The following is a 23,542-nucleotide window of genomic DNA, read 5'->3' as shown; positions in this document are numbered from 1 at the left end:
GCTGTACTGTAGTGTAACTTGTATAAGCGTCTGTACTGTAGTGTAACTTGTATAACGGGCTGTACTGTAGTGTAACTTGTATAAGCGTCTGTACTGTAGTGTAACTTGTATAAGCGTCTGTACTGTAGTGTACCTTGTATAAGTGTCTGTACTGTAGTGTAACTTGTATAAGCGGCTGTACTGTAGTGTAACTTGTATAAGTGTCTCTACTGTAGTGTAACTTGTATAAGTGTCTGTACTGTAGTGTAACTTGTATTAGCGGCTGTACTGTAGCATAACTTGTATAAGCGGCTGTACTGTAGCATAATTTGTATAAGCGGCTGTACTGTAGTGTAACTTGTATAAGCGGCTCTACTGTGTGGTGTAACGTGCATAAGGAGTACTATTGTGTGGTGTAATGTGCATAAGGAGTACTGCTGTGTGGTGTAATGTGCATAAGCAGTACTACTGTGTGGTGTAACGTGCATAAGGAGCACTACTGTGTGGTGTAATGTGTATAAGGAGTACAACTGTGTGGTGTAACGTGCATAATGAGTACTACTGTGTGGTGTAACATGCATAAGGAGTACTACTGTGTGGTGTAACGTATATAAGCTTGAAAGCAGGGCCCTCTTACTTCTATGTCTGTCTGTTATTACCCTGTTTTGTTCTATCAATGTTTCCAATTGTAAAGCACAACGGAATATGCTACGCTATATAAGAAACTGTTAATAAATAAATAATAAATAAAAAAAATATAAGCAGTACTACTGTGTGGTGTAACGTATATAAGGAGTACTACTGTATGGTATAACGTGCATAAGGAGTACTACTGTGTGGTGTAACGTGTATAAAGAGTACTACTGTGTGGTGTAACATGCATAAAGAGTACTACTGTGTTGTGTAACGTATATAAGGAGTACTACTGTGTGGTGTAAAATGCATAAGGAGTACTACTGTGTGGTGTAACGTGCATAAGGAGTACTACTGTGTGGTGTAACGTATATAAGGAGCACTACTGTGTGGTTTAATGTGTATAAGGAGTACTACTGTGTGGTGTAACGTATATAAGGAGTACTACTGTGTGGTATAATATGCATAAGGAGTACTATAACGTGCATAAGGAGTACTACTGTGTGGTGTAACGTGCATAAGGAGTACTACGGTGTGGTGTAACGTGCATAAGGAGTACTACTGTTTGGTGTAACTTATAGAAGGAGTACTACTGTGTGGTGTAAAATGCATAAGTAGTACTACTGTGTGGTATAACGTGCATAAGGAGTACTACTGTGTGGTGTAACGTATATAAGCAGTACTACTGTGTGGTGTAACGTATATAAGGAGTAAAACTGTGTGGTATAACGTGCATAAGGAGTACTACTGTGTGGTGTAACGTGCATAAGGAGTACTACTGTGTGGTGTAACATGCATAAGGAGTACTACTGTGTGGTGTAACCTGCATAAGGAGTACTACTGTGTGGTGTAACGTATATAAGGAGTACTACTGTGTGATGTAACGTGAGTAAGGAGTACTACTGTGTGGTGTAACGTTTATAAGGAGTACAACTGTGTGGTGTAACGTGCATAAGGAGTACTACTGTGTGGTGTAACGTATATAAGGAGTACTACTGGGTGGTATAACGTGCATAAGGAAGACTACTGTGTGGTGTAACGTGCATAAGGAGTACTACTGTGTGGTGTAACGTGCATAATGAGTACTACTGTGTGGTGTAACATGCATAAGGAGTACTACTGTGTGGTGTAATGTGAATAAGGAGTACTACTGTGTGGTGTAACGTGCTTAAGGAGTACTGATGTGTGGTGTAATGTGTATAAGGAGTACTACTGTGTGGTGTAACGTATATAAGGAGTACTACTGTGTGGTATAACGTGCATAAGGAGTACTACTTTGTGGTGTAACGTGTATAAGGAGTACTACTGTGTGGTGTAACGTGCATAAGGAGCACTACTGTGTGGTGTAATGTGTATAAGGAGTACAACTGTGTGGTGTAACGTGCATAATGAGTACTACTGTGTGATGTAACATGCATAAGGAGTACTACTGTGTGGTGTAACGTGCTTAAGGAGTACTGATGTGTGGTGTAATGTGTATAAGGAGTACTACTGTGTGGTGTAACGTATATAAGGAGTACTACTGTGTGGTATCACTTGCATAAGGAGTACTACTTTGTGGTGTAACGTGCATAAAGAGTACTACGGTGTGGTGTAACGTATAGAAGGAGTTCTACTGTGTGGTGTAAAATGCAAAAGGAGTACTACTGTGTGGTATAACATGCATAAGGAGTACTACTGTGTGGTGTAACGTATATAAGCAGTACTACTGTGTGTTGTAACGTATATAAGGAGTACTACTGTGTGGTATAACATGCATAAGGAGTACTACTGTGTGGTGTAACGTGCATAAGGAGTACTACTGTGTGGTGTAACGTGCATAAGGAGTACTACTGTGTGGTGTAATGTGCATAATGAGTACTACTGTGTGGTGTAACGTATAGAAGGAGTACTACTGTGTGGTGTAACGTATATAAGCAGTACTACAGTGTGGTGTAACGTATATAAGGAGTACTACTGGGTGGTATAACGTGCATAAGGAAGACTACTGTGTGGTGTAACGTGCATAAGGAGTACTACTGTGTGGTGTAACGTGCATAAGGAGTACTACTGCGTGGTGTAACATGCATAAGGAGTACTGATGTGTGGTGTAATGTGTATAAGGAGTACTACTGTGTGATGTAACGTATATAAGGAGTACTACAGTGTGGTGTAACATGCATAAGGAGTACTGTTGTGTGGTATAATGTGTATAAGGAGTACTACTGTGTGGTGTAATATGTATAAGGAGTACTACTGTGTGGTGTAATGTGTATAAGGAGTACTACTGTGTGGTGTAACGTGCATAAGGAGCACTACTGTGTGGTGTAATGTGTATAAGGAGTACAACTGTGTGGTGTAACGTGCATAATGAGTACTACTGTGTGGTGTAACATGCATAAGGAGCACTACTGTGTGGTGTAACGTGCTTAAGGAGTACTGATGTGTGGTGTATTGTGTATAAGGAGTACTACTGTGTGGTGTAACGTATATAAGGAGTACTGATGTGTGGTGTAATGTGTATAAGGAATACTACTGTGTGGTGTAACGTATATAAGGAGTACTGATGTGTGGTGTAACGTGCATAAGGAGTACTACTGTGTGGTGTAACGTGCTTAAGGAGTACTGATGTGTGGTGTAATGTGTATAAGGACTACTACTGTGTGGTGTAACGTGCATAAGGAGTTCCGATGTGTGGTGTAATGTGTATAAGGAGTACTGATGTGTGGTGTAACGTGCATAAGGAGTACTGATGTGTGGTGTAATGTGTATAAGGAGCACTACTGTGTGGTGTAACGTGCATAAGGAGTACTGATGTGTGGTGCAATGTGTATAAGGAGTACTACTGTGTGGTGTAACGTGCATAAGGAGTACTGATGTGTGGTGCAATGTGTATAAGGAGTACTACTGTGTGGTGTAACATGCATAAGGAGTACTACTGTGTGGTGTAACGTGCATAAGGAGTACTGATGTGTGGTGTAACGTGCATAAGGAGTACTACTGTGTGGTGTAACGTGTATAAGGAGTAGTACTCTGTGGTGTAATGTGTATAAGGAGTACTACTGTGTGGTGTAATGTGTATAAGGAGCACTACTGTGTAGTGTAACATGCATAAGGAATACTAATGTGTGGTGTAATGTGTATAAGGAGTACTACTGTGTGGTGTAATGTGTATAAGGAGTACTACTGTGTGATGTACTGTGTATAAGGAGTACTACTGTGTGGTGTAATGTGCATAAGGAGTACTACTGTGTGGTGTAATGTGTATAAGGAGTACTACTCTGTGGTGTAATGTGTATAAGGAATACTAATGTGTGGTGTAATGTGTATAAGGAATACTAATGTGTGGTGTAACGTGTATAAGGAATACTAATGTGTGGTGTAATGTGCATAAGGAATACTAATGTGTGGTGTAACGTGTATAAGGAATACTACTGTGTGGTGTAATGTGTATAAGGAATACTAATGTGTGTGTAATGTGTATAAGGAGTACTACTGTGTGGTGTAATGTGTACAAGGAATACTACTGTGTGGTGTAATGTGCATAAGGAGTACTGATGTGTGGTTTAATGTGTATAAGGAGTACTACTGTGTGGTGTACCATGCATAAGGAGTACTGATGTGTGGTGTAATGTGTATAAGGAGTACTACTGTGTGGTGTAACGTGCATAAGGAGTACTGATGTGTGGTTTAATGTGTTTAAGGAGTACTACTGTGTGGTGTACCATGCATAAGGAGTACTGATGTGTGGTGTAATGTGTATAAGGAGTACTACTGTGTGGTGTAACATGCATAAGGAGTACTACTGTGTGGTTTAATGTGTATAAGGAGTACTACTGTGTGGTGTAATGTGTATAAGGAATACTAATGTGTGGTGTAACATGCATAAGGAATACTAATGTGTGGTGTAATGTGTATAAGGAGTACTACTGTGTGGTGTAATGTGTATAAGGAGTACTACTGTGTGATGTACTGTGTATAAGGAGTACTACTGTGTGGTGTAATGTGCATAAGAAGTACTACTGTGTGGTGTAATGTGTATAAGGAGTACTACTCTGTGGTGTAATGTGTATAAGGAATACTAATGTGTGGTGTAATGTGTATAAGGAATACTAATGTGTGGTGTAACGTGTATAAGGAATACTAATGTGTGGTGTAATGTGCATAAGGAATACTAATGTGTGGTGTAACGTGTATAAGGAATACTACTGTGTGGTGTAATGTGTATAAGGAATACTAATGTGTGTGTAATGTGTATAAGGAGTACTACTGTGTGGTGTAATGTGTACAAGGAATACTACTGTGTGGTGTAATGTGCATAAGGAGTACTGATGTGTGGTTTAATGTGTATAAGGAGTACTACTGTGTGGTGTACCATGCATAAGGAGTACTGATGTGTGGTGTAATGTGTATAAGGAGTACTACTGTGTGGTGTAACGTGCATAAGGAGTACTGATGTGTGGTTTAATGTGTTTAAGGAGTACTACTGTGTGGTGTACCATGCATAAGGAGTACTGATGTGTGGTGTAATGTGTATAAGGAGTACTACTGTGTGGTGTAACATGCATAAGGAGTACTACTGTGTGGTTTAATGTGTATAAGGAGTACTACTGTGTGGTGTAATGTGTATAAGGAATACTAATGTGTGGTGTAACATGCATAAGGAGTACTACTGTGTGGTGTAATGTGTATACGGAGTACTACTCTGTGGTGTAATGTGACTTACGGACACTACTGTACGATGTAATGTGAATTGGTACTATTCTGTGACCACGCTCCTCTCCAATGAAGCCACGCCCCCAATCGTTTTCCAGCACGCCTTCAGCGCATACTGTCCCTCTTTTAGCTATGGGAAGCACCAAAGGAAACATCTGCCCTGAGCACCACAAGGCCTAGAACTGGACCTGCATCTCTGTACGCAGCGGCTGTGTGGAATTATGCCAAAGCAGCAGGAGCCGTCTTATGTAAAAAGATCCCCACTGTCGGCTTCTCTGATCTGATGCTGTGTCTGAAGAGAATCAAAAACGCAGGAGTGTACATAATGGACATTCTCACTGTCAAGACCACCCTGCTCCCCCCTCTGCACCCATTCCTGCCACACGCGCACAAACAAATACACACAGGCATTCATATCGCAACACTTCTGTGTTGTAGAAGGAGAAAAAGAAGAAATTGTCCACTTAGGGACTGAGGTCTGATTTATAGATGCGTGCAATGTCAATGTTGGATGCAGTGGTGTGATTTTTTTTGCTACTGCGCATGTGCCAGCATTTGGGGAGGTAACGAGGGGTGGCTAGAAAACGCAGGCATGTTGGGACCATTTGCTCGGTGTGCCTTTCTGAACGTCTGAGAATGCAATCGTAGCAGGATAGACCCCGTTGGAGTGACACAGGGGGAACCTGGAGAGACACAAAGCAGTCCAGGAGTGACACAAAGAAGGCCTGGGGTAACACAGGGGGAGCGAGGAGTGACACAGAGAAGGCCTGGAGTAACACAGGTGGTACCTGGATAAAAAAGGGGGGGGGGGGAGGGGGCAGGAGTGACACAGGAGTAGACTGGAGAGACACAGGAGATGCCTGAAGTGATGCAGGGGGAGCCTAGAGTGACATGGGGTGGGAGTGCCAGTTGCTTATGTTTCCACGGGTTCTCAGACCTCTAAATAAATCCCTGTCCAAGTACAAACTAAACTGCAGTGTAAAAATAAAGCTGTCTAGTATTTGTTGTTTACAGGCAAAAGCTGACAGTATTTTCTATGCATGCAAAATAATAAATTAATTTATACCCCTTGCATTGCAGCATGGTTTGTTCCAGATAAAAAATTACTTTTTATTTGCACCCAACTCAGAATCATCCCCTTTGGGTCAGCTTTGAAAAAAAACAAACCTTGGAGAGAGATAAAGTGGAGAGAGATAAAGTACCAACCAATCAGCTCCTGTCACTTTACAGGCTGTGATTGGATGGTACTTTGGGCCTGATTCAGAGCCGCTCGTAAGCGGCCGCTCGTTCGTTCCGAGCGATGTTTGCCCAACTGCGCATGCGTACGGATCGTAATACGCATGTGCGAACCAGTCAGTGCGGCCGAAAATAGTTTGTTCGCTAAATAGCGAATGCCTGCTATTTTGAGAGACATGAGGAGGCGAATGTGGGTGGTAACAGGGGAAGATGCTTGAAAATGGGGAGTGGAGATCAGAACGCAGGCGTGCTTAAAGGTCAAAAGGGCGTTTTATGGGTGTGCATAATTAATACAGCAGCGTCATTGACCACGTCACTGGGTTATTTTATAGTCAGAACTGCTCGCAAGATTGTGGTAGGAAAAACCAACCACAAGAATAGCGAGCAGTTCATACCCTGGTCGATATACTCGATTAATCTAATAAATAGCGGACATGACGTAGGATGCGAGCGGCCAGGGGGCGTAATTTTCCAAAAAAACGACCGCATGTTTTGTTCGCTCGTTCAGACCTAGAGGCGTGAACAGACCGCTCTGAATCAGGCCCTTTGTCTGCAGTCTGAGACTCATTCTTGAATTTACAGATGTATCCTCTAGCATCTTTGCAGCTTGAGTAGCAAAGGCACGAGTCGAGCACCTGTTAGCGGGTACGCACGTTGCGTTCGCACCCACTACTCCATAGGATTGCATGGTGCGAACGCAGCATGGTGTAGCGTGGCGCACGCAGCCGCAACTAAAAGCATGGCGCAATGCGTGTGCACGTTTGCAGCGCAATCGGAAAAGATGAAAGAGGACACATCTATAATCGGATCTGAGGCGAGATAAGTATTAATTTTGCAGAGTAATATTAATTTGCAAGTTATAATATTTATGTGGCAATATGGTCAAGATGGATTTATTTAAAGGCGCGTGGTTCGTTTTCTTTTTTCAGAAATCCGAATCCACCCAAAATTTGTGAATCCAGACAGATCTGAGTCTCGGTTCTGATCTTCGCGTGGCTCAGAATTCGGATTTTAAATCCGAATTTCAGGTTTTGGATTGCAAAAAATTACTTTTTATCAATTTAAAAAACAAAATCCCAGATCCAAACTCAAGACCAAAACACTCGAGGGTGGTTTTGCCAAACCAAAACCCAAAGATGAATCTAGATTCAAAACCAAAACGGGGGTCAGTGTATGAATGTACAAACTTACTTTATGTCTCATTATTTTAATTTAAAATACACCATTATACTGTTCTAATCGTATTACTATATTATTATATTATTGTGCTGAAGCATCTGGTCTTTCTGTAAGAAATTATATTTAGAACATTCCAGATGCCGTCATTAATGAGGTCATGTTTAGAAGTCAAGAGGTACCATTAACATTTATTTATATGTCATTAGAGTACGCCACAACACTTCACAAATGGGAACAAACACAGTAATAAAACAAGACCTGGCATAAACAAAGAGGTAATAGGGAACAGCTCGATATCTTAATATATATAGCACATTAATATGTAGGTTGCTACTATGGAGAGTATGTCTGCGTCAGTATATTAATTTCACTTGATAATAACAACTACTTTCAAGTTTCAACAATGGTGGTTTGGGCTTACACGACAAATGTGCGGTAAGCAACAAGAAGAAATTCATTGTGAAGAAATGTAGCTGCATTTTATAATGGCCATTGCACAGAGTCATTGGATCATTGGCAGACATTTAGTAGTCTGGGCAACTAATAATGAGATTACTGCCATCGCCTCAATCGCAAACAGCAGCAACACTGATAAACTAACACCATGGGGTAAATTTACTAACTCGATTTTGTTTGAATGTTTTTGTTTTTTTTATAGATTTGTCGATTTTGCAAATCTGAGATTTACTAAAGCTAAAAACGACTTATAATCGACCCCCTAAAAAAGACTTTCGATCAATATTGAACCATCGGTCCAACATCTATTGTATGCTTTTACATAGACGACTATAGAATCCCCAGATTTACTAATGGTCGGTTTATAATCAAACAAAAACAGACCACAAAACCGGCAGACAAACCACCCAAACAATGCCTGTGGCAGGGTAGTTTGGGTAAAGCACTGCACAAATCACTATGATCTGCTCAGGTTTTATTACACAAAGTAAAAATGTTATGCCCCCCCCACCCCTTCAAATCCATAACTAGACCTGGACTATGGAGACTGGCCTGGTACAGGAAATTAGGGTTAAAACCGGCGTAGGCTTCCCCCTATTTTCCTATAACCAGCACCGGACTTGACCAACCAGGGTGGTCAGACCACAGCAGGGAGACACACAGCTTGGGGTCCCCCTGCCATCACATTAAAGAGCCCCAAACTGGTCAACCCAGGGCTGGAATCCTCGGAAAGTCAGGACCCCAAAAATAAATTGGGTTTCCCCCTTCCGTGGATCTACCATGGAACTGAATGGTCAAAACCAATGGCATTACACCTGCAAAATCCGACTGGATATTAATGTAAATTTTCAATTCACATTAAAATCTGACTATTAGTAAATCTGCAATTTGGATGCTGAAACACAACATCGATGTCTGTATCCCCTAGTGCAGAGGTTCCTAATGATAAAGCTCTGTCCCTGTGAATCCCCTCCGCAGCCTTATCATTGTATTTTTCGGACAAAAACAGTGACGAGGTGCCCGCGCATGTGCCGACCGGCCACTGCTACCACCCTGCAACTGCCTCTACCCCGCTCCCCCCCCCCCGAGACCCCCCCTTATTTTCACCAACGTCCGGTGATCGGTGCTCCGGTGATGTCCACTGTGGCTCCGATCAGCTGGTCTCCCATCCTGCACTGTGACCCGGGAGACCAGCTGACCGGAGCCACGGAGGACATCACCGGAGCACCGATCACCGGCCCTGGACTTGGGTAGATTTTTTTTTTACTTTTTTTAGCAGTGATCAGCTTACGGTCTGTTTAGACCACACAGCTGATCACTGGGGCCGGCTCTGGGCTCTGCTCTGCCGGGGGAGGTGCCTAACCCTAAATCACCTCGGGGGTGCCTAAACCTAACCCCCCCCCCGCCGCTAGCTCTTAAAACGCCCCAGACTTACCTCTTAAGTCCTGTGTCGGGCTTAAACTGTCGGCATTTAGACCGCGGGCATCTCATCCGGCGGTCTGATAGCTACATACTACTATATATACATATATATATATATATATATATATCATTTTATTGATAGGGGCCCCCACAAGTTTGTTGCCCAGGGGCCCCCACAGTCCTTAATCTGGCCCTGCTCAAGGGACACTAACAGTCCAGGTTTTAAGGATAGCCAAACTTGAGCACAGCTCTCTTAATTAGTACCTCAGTTATTTTGTTTTAATTAGTACCTCAGTTATTTTGATTTAACCATCTGTGCTCAAGCATGGATATCAGTAAAACCTGGACTGTTAGTGTGCCTTGATGACCGAGGTTGGGAAACACTGCACTAGTGATTTAATATAGGCTGCAGTATCAATGATGTCACTGGTTCCCACTGAATAGTTTGTCTTCAATGTCAGTAATGTCGCTGGTTCCCAGTGAATGTATAGGCTGCATTCTGAGTGATGTCACTGTCTCCTAGTGAATGTATAGGCTGCATTCTGAGTGATGTCACTGTCTCCTAGTGAATGTATAGGCTGCATTCTGAGTGATGTCACTGTCTCCTAGTGAATGTATAGGCTGCATTCTGAGTGATGTCACTGTCTCCTAGTGAATGTATAGGCTGCATATTCAGTGATGTCACTGGTTCCTAGGCTGCATTCTCAGTGATGTCACTGGCTCCTAGTGAATGGATTGGCTGTATTCTGAGTGATGTCACTACTTACTAGTACAGTAAATAGATAGACTGCACTGTCAGTGATTTCGCTGGTTCCTAGTGAATGCATAGGCTGCATTCTCAGTAATGTCATTGGGTCCTAGTGACTGAATAGGCTGCCTTCTCAGTGATGTCATTGGTTCCTTATGATATGATATGCTGCATTCTCAGTGATGTCATTGTCTCCTAGTGAATAGATAGGCTGCATTCTCAGTGATGTCATTGTCTCCTAGTGAATAGATAGGCTGCATTAATAGTGATGTCATTGTCTCCTAGTGAATAGATGGGCTGCATTCTCAGTGATGTCATTGTCTCCTAGTGAATAGATAGGCTGCATTCTCAGTGATGTCATTGGCTCCTAGTGAATAGATAGGCTGCATTCTCAGTGATGTCATTGTCTCCTAATGAATGGATAGGCGGCATTCTCAGTGATGTCATTGTCTCCTAGTGAATGGATAGGCTGCATTCTCAGTGATGTCATTGTCTCCTAGTGAATAAATAGGCTGCATTAATAGTGATGTCATTGTCTCTTAGTGAATAGATAGGCTGCATTCTCAGTGATGTCATTGTCTCCTATTGAATGGATATGCTGCATTCTCAGTGATGTCATTGTCTCCTAGTGAATAGATAGGCTGCATTAATAGTGATGTCATTGTCTCCTAGTGAATAGATAGGCTGCATTCTCAGTGATGTCATTATCTCCGAGTGAATGGATAGGCTGCATTCTCAGTGATGTCATTGTCTCCTAGTGAATAAATAGGCTGCATTCTCAGTGATGTCATTGTCTCCTTGTGAATAGATAGGCTGCATTCTCAGCGATGTCATTGTCTCCTAGTGAATAGATAGGCTGCATTAATAGTGATGTCATTGTCTCCTAGTGAATAGATAGGCTGCATTAATAGTGATGTCATTGTCTCCTAGTGAATAGATAGGCTGCATTCTCAGTGATGTCATTGTCTCCTAGTGAATAGATAGGCTGCATTCTCAGTGATGTCATTGTCTCCTAGTGAATAGATAGGCTGCATTCTCAGTGATGTCCCTGGCTACTAGTGATTGAACAGACTGCACTCTCACTGATGTCACTGGTTTCTAGTGATGGGATAGACTGCACTCTCAGTGATGTCACTCGTTTCTAGTGAAGGGATAGGCTGTATTATCACTGATGTCACTGGTTTCTAGTGATGGGATAGACTGCACTCTCAGTGATGTCACTCGTTTCTAGTGAAGGGATAGGCTGTATTATCACTGATGTCACTGGTTTCTAGTGATGGGATAGACTGCACTCTCAGTGATGTCACTCGTTTCTAGTGAAGGAATAGACTGCACTCTCAGTGATGTTACTGATTTCTAGTGTTTAGTGTATGGATAGGCTGCATTCTCAGTGATGTCACTGGTTCCTAGTGACTGGATAGGCTGCATTCTCAGTGATGTCGCTGGCAACTAGTGATTGGCTAGACTGCACTCTCACTGGTGTCAATGCTTTCTAGTGAAGGGATAGGCTGCACTCTCAGTGATGTCACTGGTTTCTAGTGAAGGGATAGGCTGCATCCTCATTGATGTCACTAGTTTCTAGTAAAGGAATAGGCTGCACTCTCACTGATGTCACTAGTTTCTAGTGAAGGGATAGGTTGCACTCTCAGTGATGTCACTGATTTCTAGTGAAGGGATAGGCTGCACCCTCATTGATGTCACTAGTTTCTAGTAAAGGAATAGGCTGCACTCTCACTGATGTCACTAGTTTCTAGTGAAGGGATAGGTTGCACTCTCAGTGATGTCACTGATTTCTAGTGAAGGGATAGGCTTTAACCTCATTGATGTCACAAGTTTCTAGTGAAGGGATAGGCTGCACTCTCAATGTTGTCACTGATACCTAATGAAAGCATACAGTAGACTACTATTATCTCCTAGTGCATTTCTGGGCTACATTGAATTATTACATCCACAAAACAGCAGACTCCGTTGTGTTTAATTGACAGATATACCTTAGTTGAACTTATTTAAAATGAATTTGTACTTACGCTGTATCTGCAAATGTGGCTCTTTCTCGTGCCCATATTGTAACAAATACAGCCGGTACACCTGAAAATAAACACACAGAATTTTGGTAAGAAGTTTGCAGATTACTTGTTAGTTCTGAATGGACAAGTAGTACATGGAGTCGTGCGTGTTGTCTTATATACCCAACTGCAGACTTACAATTTATTGTATTGTAGCTTTGAACTGTCCACTAACTGTATATTATCTTATATAAATTGTCTTATGGTATTTCTAATAAATAGACTTATACTGTTGTATGAGTTACAGATTGTTTTATACAGTAGATTGACTTTTAGGGTCATATTCAATTAGCCGCGATAAGCCGTTTTCGGCAAAAGAGTTTCGCCGATTACATAATTTCGCTTGGTGAAAACGTATCCCCGTATTCAATTCCAAAGACTTTTCGCGTACGCGAAAAGTCAATGTGATGTAATAGGCGGAAAAGAGTCGCCTATGGATAGGTGGTGAAAAAAAGTGCAGAATTGCGGTTTTGGGGTACAAACATCGGGAAACCACTCAGTACCCTTGAGACAGCCCCCTAAAGCATAACTGCATAAAAAAATCCCCAAAAATGACTGAGAAAGGGGACAAAAAAGTACAATGTTGGGGTACAAATATAAATATAGCGAAATAAGCTTTTGGGGGGTCTGCAAGTATGGGGGAGGTGTTTTTTGATTGCAGGTGCTTGCTGAAGGTGCGTATTTTACGTGTTTAAAACTTCACTTTTGCGATTTTTAACAATGCTAGCACCCATTTTCATGTACCCCAAATTTGCTGGGACTACTTATATTCTCCAAAAATCCCTGCTAAATGCTATTCAAAGACGCTAACTAGCAGCTAATGAGAGCATTTATGTACCCCCAAATACCTTCAGTAGGGCTATTCGGGGGCATATACATTGATCCCCAATGTTAGTGCATCTTTTGGGGGGTGTCAGGTTGATTTCCCCAAATCTGACAGCACTTTTCGCCTGTACGTGTTTCGCTGGGTCCTGTTTTCGCATCCTTTGGTAAAACCAGCGATGACGCCGAAAAGTCCGGCATGCGAAAAGTACGGGACTTTTCACGGCTAATTGAATATGCCCCTTAGTATGACTTATAGCTTGTCTTACAGTATGTATTATATTATGCTTTATATACTTTTATAGTATGCTTTATAGAATGTCTTATATAGTAGTATATATTATATATACTATGGGATCCTGACAGTCAGAATACCAACATATTTTTGTAACTATTATAACCCTAACTAATTATAACATATTTTTGTAACTATAACCCTAATTAACTATAACACCTTTCCCTTAACCTAACCCGTCCCCTAGTTCCTAACTCTAACCCCTCACCCTAAGCCTAACTCAATACTCACCATCATGATGTCAGCGGTCGGGAATCCGGCGTCTAGATTCTGACTGCCGGTATTCTGACCGCCGGGATGCTGACTACATACCATCTTATATTATGTATTACATTATGCCTTATTGGCCTGTGTTCAATTTGAGGTGAAAAGTCCAGACTTTTCGCCTGCTGGACTTTTCGCCTCCTTCGCCTGTTTTCCAGGAGGAAAAGTATCGTGCGTGTGCCCGCTATTCCCCGTATTCAATTCCAAAGTAGGCTAAAACGGGAACAGGCGAAACTTGGATCAGCGAAAAATACAGGAATTTTTGGTAAATAATTGTAGGACCCACCTAAAGATGTCCAGACCTGAGGGATCACTATGGGTACCCCTGTTTTTGCCTGCAGAAGAAAGTCGGGTTTTTAAATAGCTGCGGCAGGTACTTTTTTCCCGACTTTGAAGAAGTGATGCAGAAGAGCACTTAGCTTTTTCTTTTCATTTTTAAAAGTGGTCCCATCAAATTTGGGGCACTTGAAAATGGGTACTAGCATATTTTTAAGTCCCTAAACTTAGTTTTTTAAAATTCTGCAAAAATGCACCTGCTCTGTGCAATGAAGAAAACACCTGCCGAATATAAGGGAACCCCTGTGGATATATTTTGTCTTTTGTCTATTTTAGAAGTGGTTTTTAGTTTTTTTTTTGTTTTTTTTCACCCCAATAAAAAAAAATTTTTTGGGGGGGGTGTACCAATTTTTTTTTTTCACATTTTGTTTTAAGGGGCCATTCCCAAGGGTGCAGGCTATTTTTTTAAAGCCTGCACCCCTAAACCCCAATTCTGCAATTTTTTTTGCCAGCTAAAGGCAGGCGAATATTTATCCCCGTTGTTTTACATTGACTTTTCGCCCCAGCGAAAAGTCAACGTAATTGAATATGGGGATAATGAAAATTGGGGATAATGAAAATAGGCGAAAATGACGTCATCGGCGATAAATTTTTGCCGATTCCGACATTTTGCCTTAAATTGAATACGGCCCATAGTCTTATAGTACGAGTATGTCTTATTCAGTAGTATCTATTATATTATGTCTTACAATATGTCTTATAGATTGTTTTATAGTATCTCTGATAATTCCCTTATAACGAATACATTGTCTTATAATATGTATTATATCGTGTCTTATATATTGTCATATAGTATGTCTTATAGAGTGACTTATAGTATGTATTTTATTATGCCTTATAGATTGGCTTATATTATGTATTCCATTAAATTTTACAAGACTGTATAATATATTAATATGTCTTATAGATTGTCTTATAGTATGTATTATATCATGTCTTAATTGTCGTATAGTATGTCTTTAGCTGGGGAGACACTAGGAAGACAGATCGGTCAGTAGACTGATCCGCCGTTTCAGTGGCAAATTGGTAACCTATGGTCACTTACCAATCGGTCGCTCAATGTGTCTGGTCTGAGCCTGACATCACAACTGGATGGGCATTTAAATTTGTCTGCCCAGTTGTGATGTAAGTGTTGGTGGTCCCTGCAGCCAGTGTACGGGCGGTTGGCAGGTCTTACACACATGCTGATGCACAGATATATCTTTCAGATATATTTGCATTGGCTGTGCTGCAGGGCCAACATGATTTGTCTATGAACCACCAATTTGCTCACAATATATCGTTCGTTGAATGAATGAAGGTTATATCGACAACTGTGTACCCAGCATTATAGATTGTCTTATAGTATGTACAGTTATGGCCAATAGTTTTGAGAATGACACAAGTATTGGTAGTCACAAAGTCTGCTGCCTCAGTGTTTATGATGGTAATTTGCATATACTCCAGAATGTCATGAAGAGTGATCAGATGAATTGCAACTAATTGCAAAGTCCCTCTTTGCAATGACAATTAACTTAATACCAAAAACAACATTTCCACTGCATTTCAGCCCTGCCACAAAAGGACCAGCTGACATCATGTCAGTGATTCTCTCGTTAACACAGGTGAGAATGTTGACAAGGACAAGGCTGGAGATCACTCTGTCATGCTGATTGAGTTAGAATAACAGACTGGAAGCTTTAAAAGGAGGGTGGAGCTTGAAATCATTGTTCTTCCTCTGTTAACCATGGTTACCTGCAAGGAAACACGTGCAGTCATCATTGCTTTGCACAAAAAGGGGCTTCACAGGCAAGGATCTTGCTGCTAGTAAGATTGCACCTAAATCAACCATTTATCGGATCATCAAGAACTTTAAGAAGAGAAGTTCAATAGTTGTGAAGAAGGCTTCAGGGCGCCCAAGAATGCCCAGCAAGTGCCAGGACCATCTCCTAAAGTTGATTCAGCTGCGGGATCGGGGCACCACCAGTGCAGAGCTTGCTCAGGAATGGCAGCAGGCAGAGTGCATCTTCACGCACAGTGAGGTGAGATTTTTGGAGGATGGCCTGGTGTCAAGAAGGGCAGCAAAGAAGCCACTTCTCTCCAGGAAAACCATCAGGGACAGACTGATATTCTGCAAAAGGTACAGGGATTGGACTGCTGAGGACTGGGATAAAGTTATTTTCTCTGATAAATCCCCTTTCAGATTGTTTGGGGCATCTGGAAAAATGCTTGTCCGGAGAAGGAAAGGTGAGCGCTACCATCAGTCCTGTGTCATGCCAACAGTAAAGCATACTGAGACCATTCATCTTGCTTCCAAGCCAAGGGAATGGGCTCACTCACAATTTTGCCTAAGAACACAGCCATGAATAAAGAATGGTAACAAAACATCCTCCAGGAGCAACTTCTCCCAACCATCCAAGAACAGTTTGGTGATGAACAATGCCTTTTCCAGCATGATGGAACACCTTGCCATAAGGCAAAAGTGATAACTAAGTGGCTTGGGGAACAAAATTAAATTTTTTTTTAGGTCCATGGCCAGGAAACTCCCCAGAGCTTAATCCCATTGAGAACTTGTGGTCAATACTCAAGAGACGGGTGGACAAACAAAAACCCACACATTCTGACAAACTCCAAGCATTGATTAGGCAAGAATGGGCGGCTATTAGTCAGTATGTGGCCCAGAAGTTTAGTGACAGCATGCCAGGGAGAATTGCAGAGGTCTTGAAAAAGAAGGGTCAACACTGCAAATATTGACTCTTTGCATAAACTTAATGTAATTGTCAATAAAAGCCTTTGGGCTCTATTTACTACAATCCGCATATTGAATGCAGATTGTAGTGTGATATTACCGAGTGAATTTGCATTGCGAATTCAGGCAATATCACAGGGATTTACTATAAATCCCTTACAGGGACAGAGCTTTAGATACAGCTCTGTCCCTGTAAATCCCCTTCGGAGCCTTATCACGGTATTATCGCAAAAAATACTGTGATTAAGTGCCCGCGCATGCGCCGGCCGATCGCCGCTGCTACCCCCCGGCACTATGCCCCGCCCCCCAGCGCTAAGCCCCGCACCCGCGATCACAGACCCGCCCGCGACCCCCCCTCCCTTAATAGCACTTACCTGCATGCTCCGGGCCTCCGGTGATGTTCTCCATTCCTCCGGTCAGGTGATTTCCCATACTGCACTGGGGCCCGATCACCTGATGACCGGGCCACAGTGCACTATGGGAGACCAGCTGACCGGAGGGGAGTCATCACCGGAGGCCCGATCACCGGTCCCTGGAATCAGGTAAGTAAATTTTTTTTTTACTATTTTTTTTTCTTTTTTTTACAGTAATCAGCTTGCGGTCTGTTTAGACCACACAGCTGATTACTGGGATCGACTCCCGGCTCTGCTCTCCCCGTTAGAGCAGGGCAGGAGGCCGGTAACCGGGGAAGACCCTGGATAACGCCACCTCCAGGTTTTTTCACATTTTATTTTTAGTAACTCTGGTCGGATCACATTTCCCATTACAGTTATGGGAAATGCGATCTGCTTTACTAAAAATAAGTAATACTTAGGGGTTGGAGTAGAATTTTACGAATTCTACTCCAATTGCCCTGTAATAACTATAGGTGATACTAAAATAATGTGAAAAGGGTGTGAAAACACCCTTTTTCACATTATTTTAGTAAAAATAATGTTGATAAATAGAGCCCTTTGAAACCAATACCTGTGTCTTTCTCAAAACGTTTGGCCATGGCTGTACAGTATAATAGCAAATACAACAATACAGTTAAGCATAATAGCACATTTGTGGTATAAACACAAGTATGAGTCATGGCTCTAACAAATGCAGGTAGCAGAAATAAGAGTACACATTCTGTGTATATAACATAGACAAAGAGCAGGGTACTCACAGGAATATACAGCATAGGACATAACAGGGACATATGGGGTACAGAGGGGCGACAGAAGACCCAGTCGGTGAGAGCTTACATTATAGCGGGAGGCAGCAAAGAGGGATGGTCGGTACATGGTGTGCAGAACTGACAACTAAATACATGGTATGGGGGTTTTAGTGGTTTGACAACTAAAGCCCCCATACTACACAATAAGGATAGACCTTATCAATGGTCACCTCAGGTCTGTAAAAGCATCTGACCTAGTTTAAATGTATAATTTACATGAAGTAATGAAGAGAACATTGTATCTAATAAGTGGTAGCATGTAATCCCTCTCAATGTGGGAACATCTGTCTTCCAGAATTAAATATGAAAGTGACACAGGATCTATAGAGCATATTTCATTTCCAATTTAACAGATGCACCTGATAATAACATTTGCTTTTGCTGTCAATAGAAATCCTGTTGGCTGCCTATTAAATAAAGTACTAAAGAAAAAAAGGCGCTGTGAAAATATGCTAATGGACGCAATCGCAATAACGCTGTTCCGCAATATGCAGACGCCCAGCCATTACTCACATCCACAATACCACGCTATACTGCGTAAACATCGGTAACATCGAGAACCATCGAAACCATTAGCATAATAGTGGATTACCTGACCTCACTCAAGGTTTTGGCCGCTTCCTGTGTGCATCTAGTACTCAAACTGTGTCTTCCGATGCAGGGGCTTAATTATGCACGCCCCTGTAACGACGTTGAAACGCACAAGCACGCCTGCGTTTCCCTGAGCAACCCCCGTCACCACCCATCGACGGACACTTCCTGTCAATCTCTTTCTGAAGGGACTGCGTCCTCATTGCGTTCACTTCCCGATCACAGCGGCCGATTCAGCGCACTGCGTCTTATCCACATGGGCAGAACGCAAACATCAGCTGGGGGCATGCGTCTTTGCACCTGCTGAATCAGGCCCTCTGTCCACAAGGACCTGACTGTGCATGTTTTCCAGATTTCCTAGATGGTGCGCAGGTGCATTCATTACTAGCTGACACATTTTAAAAGATCACACCTATAGAATAGGTAAACCTGCACAGGAATGTTCATCTTTAACAAAATGGTAGTACTCCCATTCCTATAATCCCATAGGGAGACTGTGTTATCAATTATATGGAGGGGGGATGCTCCCTAGGATGGATGTACCTATTAGGAGATGAGAAAAAGGTATTCTAAATTGGGCATACCTCTGTAGCAGTGTAGGATAATAAGTATAAAATATAACTGTTATTAGTACATACTGTATTAAAATAGAGAATTATAAAACCCAGAGAAATGTATGTGGTACAATAAATAGAAAAACACTGACAGTTTACAGACGGGTATAATGACCTCAGTACATAGTGGTACAATACCTAATCTTCTCCTGTCATATAACCAGCCTGTGTTATTCCGCTGGATGCACTACAACACGCTAATCACCACTTATAGAATCCTGCCAGGATAATGTGGGGTCATTTCTATTGCTGAAACTACTTCATTCTTATTCTGGGTCTGTTAAGGCTCTCACATAGGGGACTATTCATGATGTTAATTATCAGGGTCTGAACGGACCACGATAATTAACATTCTAACTCGCCGCGAGCAATTCATCATTGCTCCGGCGTGGAGGCAGCTAATCCGCAAATCAGCTGTCCCCTGCTTTTGGAGAAATTAAGTGATGAACCGACCCAATAGTTCAGTAGATATCATTTGATGGATTTGCTAACCTCTAAACAGTAAATACAAAATTATTGAGATATTACCACCCTTAAGTAGATTAATATTTATTACCACCAAAATGTAGCAATTCTCACGTTAGTGCCCATACACTACTGGTATAGTATTACACCCTTGTAAACTATTAGCAGCAGGATTAAAAGGTATCCAAGAACAGGGCCGGATTAAGGTCTGTGGGGCCCCCTAGGCAACAAACTTGTGGGGGCCCCTATATACCACCGTTTGTCACCGTAGAAACATTTCTTTCTGTGCACCTTCATGCCCCTCTTGCAATGCCCACTGTAGTAGTGCCCCTTATGCGGTGCCCCCAGTAATGGTCCACCCTATGCAGTGCCCCCAGTAATGGTGCCCCTTATGCAGTGCCCCCTGTAGTGGTCCCCCCTATGCAGTGTCCCTTATATAGTGCCCTCAGTAGTAGTGCCACTTATATAGTGCCCCCAGTAGTGGTCCCCCCCTATGTAGTGCCCCTTATATAGTGCTCCCAGTAGTAGTCCCCCCCCCTATGCTGTGCCCCTTATATAGTGCTCCCAGTAGTGGTCCCCCCCTATGTAGTGCCCCCAGTAGTGGTCCCCCCCTATGTAGTGCCCCTTATATAGTGCTCCCAGTAGTAGTCCCCCCTATGCTGTGCCCCTTATATAGTGCTCCCAGTAGTAGTCCCCCTATGCAGTGCCCCCAATAGTGGTCTCCCCATGCAGTGCCCTTTATATAGTGCCCCCAGTAGTCTTCCCCCCTATGCAGTGCCCCCAGTAGTAGTCCTCCCTATGCAGTGCCCCTTATATAGTGCTCCCAGTAGTGGTCCCCCCTATGCAGTGCTCCCAGTAGTGGTCCCCCCTATGCAGTGCCCCCAGTAGTGGTCATCCCCTATGCAGTGCCCCCAGAGGTGGTCCCCCACTATGCAGTGCCCCTAGTAGTGGTCCCCCCCTATGCAGTGCCCACAGTAGTGCCCCCCTATACAGTGCCAGTGCTCCAGTAGTGCCCCCCCTATGCAGTGCTAGTGCCACCAGTAGGCCCCCCTATGAAGTCCCAGTGCCCCCAGTAGTGGTCCCCCATGCATTGCCAGTGCCCCCAATTATGCTCTCCTATGCAGTGTCAGTGCCCCCTTACATATACACAAAAATAAAATAAAAAACACAGCACTTACCTGAATCCCCGCTCCTGCCGCGACTGCTGCTATCCGCTCCTCCGGCCAGCTCTGTGGGAGACACGTCATGAGGAGAGACGTCACGACGCCTCTCCCATCACCCACTGCGGGAGCCGGAAGGCAGAGCTCATGAGTGAGCTCCAGCCCAGCTCACTCCGTGGGCGCAGCAGCCAATGCGAGTCTGTGTGACTCTCATTGGCTGCCAAAACAAAAACACACGGCGGCAATGTGTTTGTTTTGTGTGTAGTGTAGACCGCACTCACTGCAGTCCGCACTACACTCAATTTGTGTGGGGGCCCCGACGACCGCCCATAATCCGGCCCTGTCCAAGAATAAGATGCCTTCTGTGTATTTAGTTGCTGGAAACACTCTTATTCTGCAGCAGGAATGCAATCGTCTAGAACGGTTTAGCTGGAACACACAACGATACCCTGTAATTTAACACATTAGAATGTGAAAGTGAATTTGTATCCATGTTAGTTATAGTTTTGAATGTTCTCTTATTTATTCCCAAAGATCTTCATCCTTATTTTAGTCTGCTTGGAGTTAGTTGTGCATCTATGTTGTATTATTTACGTTCAGTTATAATTGTTGTACATATAATTCACTTAATTCTTCCCTAAGGTACAATCAAAGGTAACCATAACAACAGGGCCGGATTAAGGTTTGAGGGGGTCCTGGGGCAACAACTTTGTGGGGGCCCCTATCAATATAATTGTATATATACTGTATACACATTATCGGTGAGCGGGTTCGGATTTCTGAAATCCGAACACCCCCGAGCACCCCCGATCCGAGTCAGGCTCGACTTTTCCCGCCTGACTCGGATCTGAAATCGAGGCAAAACGTCATCATCCCGCCTTCCGAGTCTCGCGGGTTTTGGATCCTATATAAGGTACCCGCGTCGGCGCCATTTTCTCACTCGGCTGTGGACAGTGAAGAGGGAGGGTGGGAGTTAGGGCTGTGTAGTGTAGTGTAGTGCTGCTGTTGTCCACTACTTCAAAGTCCATAGGGGCTGGCTGTGTTGTGCTGTGCTGCTGTTGTTAATAGGGGCTGTGTCCACTACTTCAAAGTCCATAGGGGCTGGCTGGACTGTGTTGTGCAGTCAGTTCTCCATAGGGGCTGTGTCCACTCCAAAGTCCTGTGCAGTGTCCCAGTCCTAAAGGGGTGCTGTAGTGTTGTCCAGGGGGTGCTCTGTCCATCAGGGGTGCTCCCCCCAAGTGCTAAAAAAATAATATATTTTCTGTGTTTGTGAATTGTGTGCGCAATAGCCGCACGTGCATCAACAAAGTAGTGCCAAGCGTGCGCCTGTGTCATAAGTAAAGGGCCGGCTGGCTTGACCGTTAAAGGGTGCTGTAACCCCCAAAGTACACTCCAGTCCAAACCCCAAAAAAAATAATTTTCTGTGTTTGTGAATTGTGTGCGCAGTAGCCGCACGTGCATCAACAAAGTAGTGCCAAGCGTGCGCCTGTGTCATAAGTAAAGGGCCGGCTGGCTTGACCGTTAAAGGGTGCTGTAACCCCCAAAGTACACTCCAGTCCAAACCAAAAAAATATATATTTTCTGTGTTTGTGAATTGTGTGCGCAGTAGCCGCACGTGCATCAACAAAGTAGTGCCAAGCGTGCGCCTGTGTCATAAGTAAAGGGCCGGCTGGCTTGACCGTTAAAGGGTGCTGTAACCCCCAAAGTACACTCCAGTCCAAACCAAAAAGATATATATTTTCTGTGTTTGTGAATTGTGTGCGCAGTAGCCGCACGTGCATCAACAAAGTAGTGCCAAGCGTGCGCCTGTGTCATAAGTAAAGGGCCGGCTGGCTTGACCGTTAAAGGGTGCTGTAACCCCCAAAGTACACTCCAGTCCAAACCAAAAAGATATATATTTTCTGTGTTTGTGAATTGTGTGCGCAGTAGCCGCACGCGCATCAACAAAGTAGTGCCAAGCGTGCGCCTGTGTCATAAGTAAAGGGCCGGCTGGCTTGACCGTTAAAGGGTGCTGTAACCCCCAAAGTACACTCCAGTCCAAACCAAAAAAATATATATTTTCTGTGTTTGTGACTTGTGTACACTGTGGCTGCACGTGCATCAACAAAGGAGCAGCGCCAAGCGTGCGCCTGTGTCCCATAAGTAAAGAGCCGGCTGGCTCATTTCTTAAAGGGTGGTGTAACCCACAAAGTGCACTACTCTCAAGCAAAAATAAAAAAATATTTTCTGTGTTTGTGTGCGCTTTAGCCGCACGTATATATCAATATAACATAAATGGAGGACCAAACTTTCTCCGATAAAAATAAAATAGGGAAAGATCAAGAACCACTTCCTCCTAGTGCTGTTGCTGCTGCTGGGAGTTGTTCATCATCCCAGAGAGGAAGTAGGAACATCACTACTTTTACTAAACAATTGACCCTCCAACAGTCCCTAGCGATGAGGATGAAGTACGACAGCAGTCATCCTGAAGCAAAACGTATAACTGAGGCCTTGACTGCTATGTTGGTGTTAGACGTGCGTCCGGTATCCGCCATTAGTGCAGTGGGATTTAGACAATTGATGGAGGTAGTGTGTCCCCAGTTCCAAATCCCGTCTAGATTCCACCTGCATCCTCAAAGCAGCAGCGACAAGCGTGCGTCTGTCTGTTAA

At 43.3% G+C, this 23,542-nt stretch overlaps 1 protein-coding gene across 1 annotated transcript in view; it reads right to left on the bottom strand.

The window, feature by feature from the left end:
- PTH1R (parathyroid hormone 1 receptor) overlaps positions 1-23,542 on the bottom strand; it is a 523,470-nt gene that overhangs the window by 35,620 nt on the left and 464,308 nt on the right. The window contains exon 8 of the mRNA XM_088450788.1: positions 12,376-12,436. Within this exon, the coding sequence (XP_088306914.1) occupies positions 12,376-12,436 (61 nt within the window). The remainder of the gene's footprint in view (positions 1-12,375; positions 12,437-23,542) is intronic.

This window comes from Taudactylus pleione, unplaced genomic scaffold (genome assembly GCF_031769625.1).
Source record: "Taudactylus pleione unplaced genomic scaffold, aTauple2 ptg000524l, whole genome shotgun sequence".
Classification (NCBI taxonomy): domain Eukaryota; kingdom Metazoa; phylum Chordata; class Amphibia; order Anura; family Myobatrachidae; genus Taudactylus; species Taudactylus pleione.
This window is presented reverse-complemented; position numbering and strand designations above follow the sequence as displayed.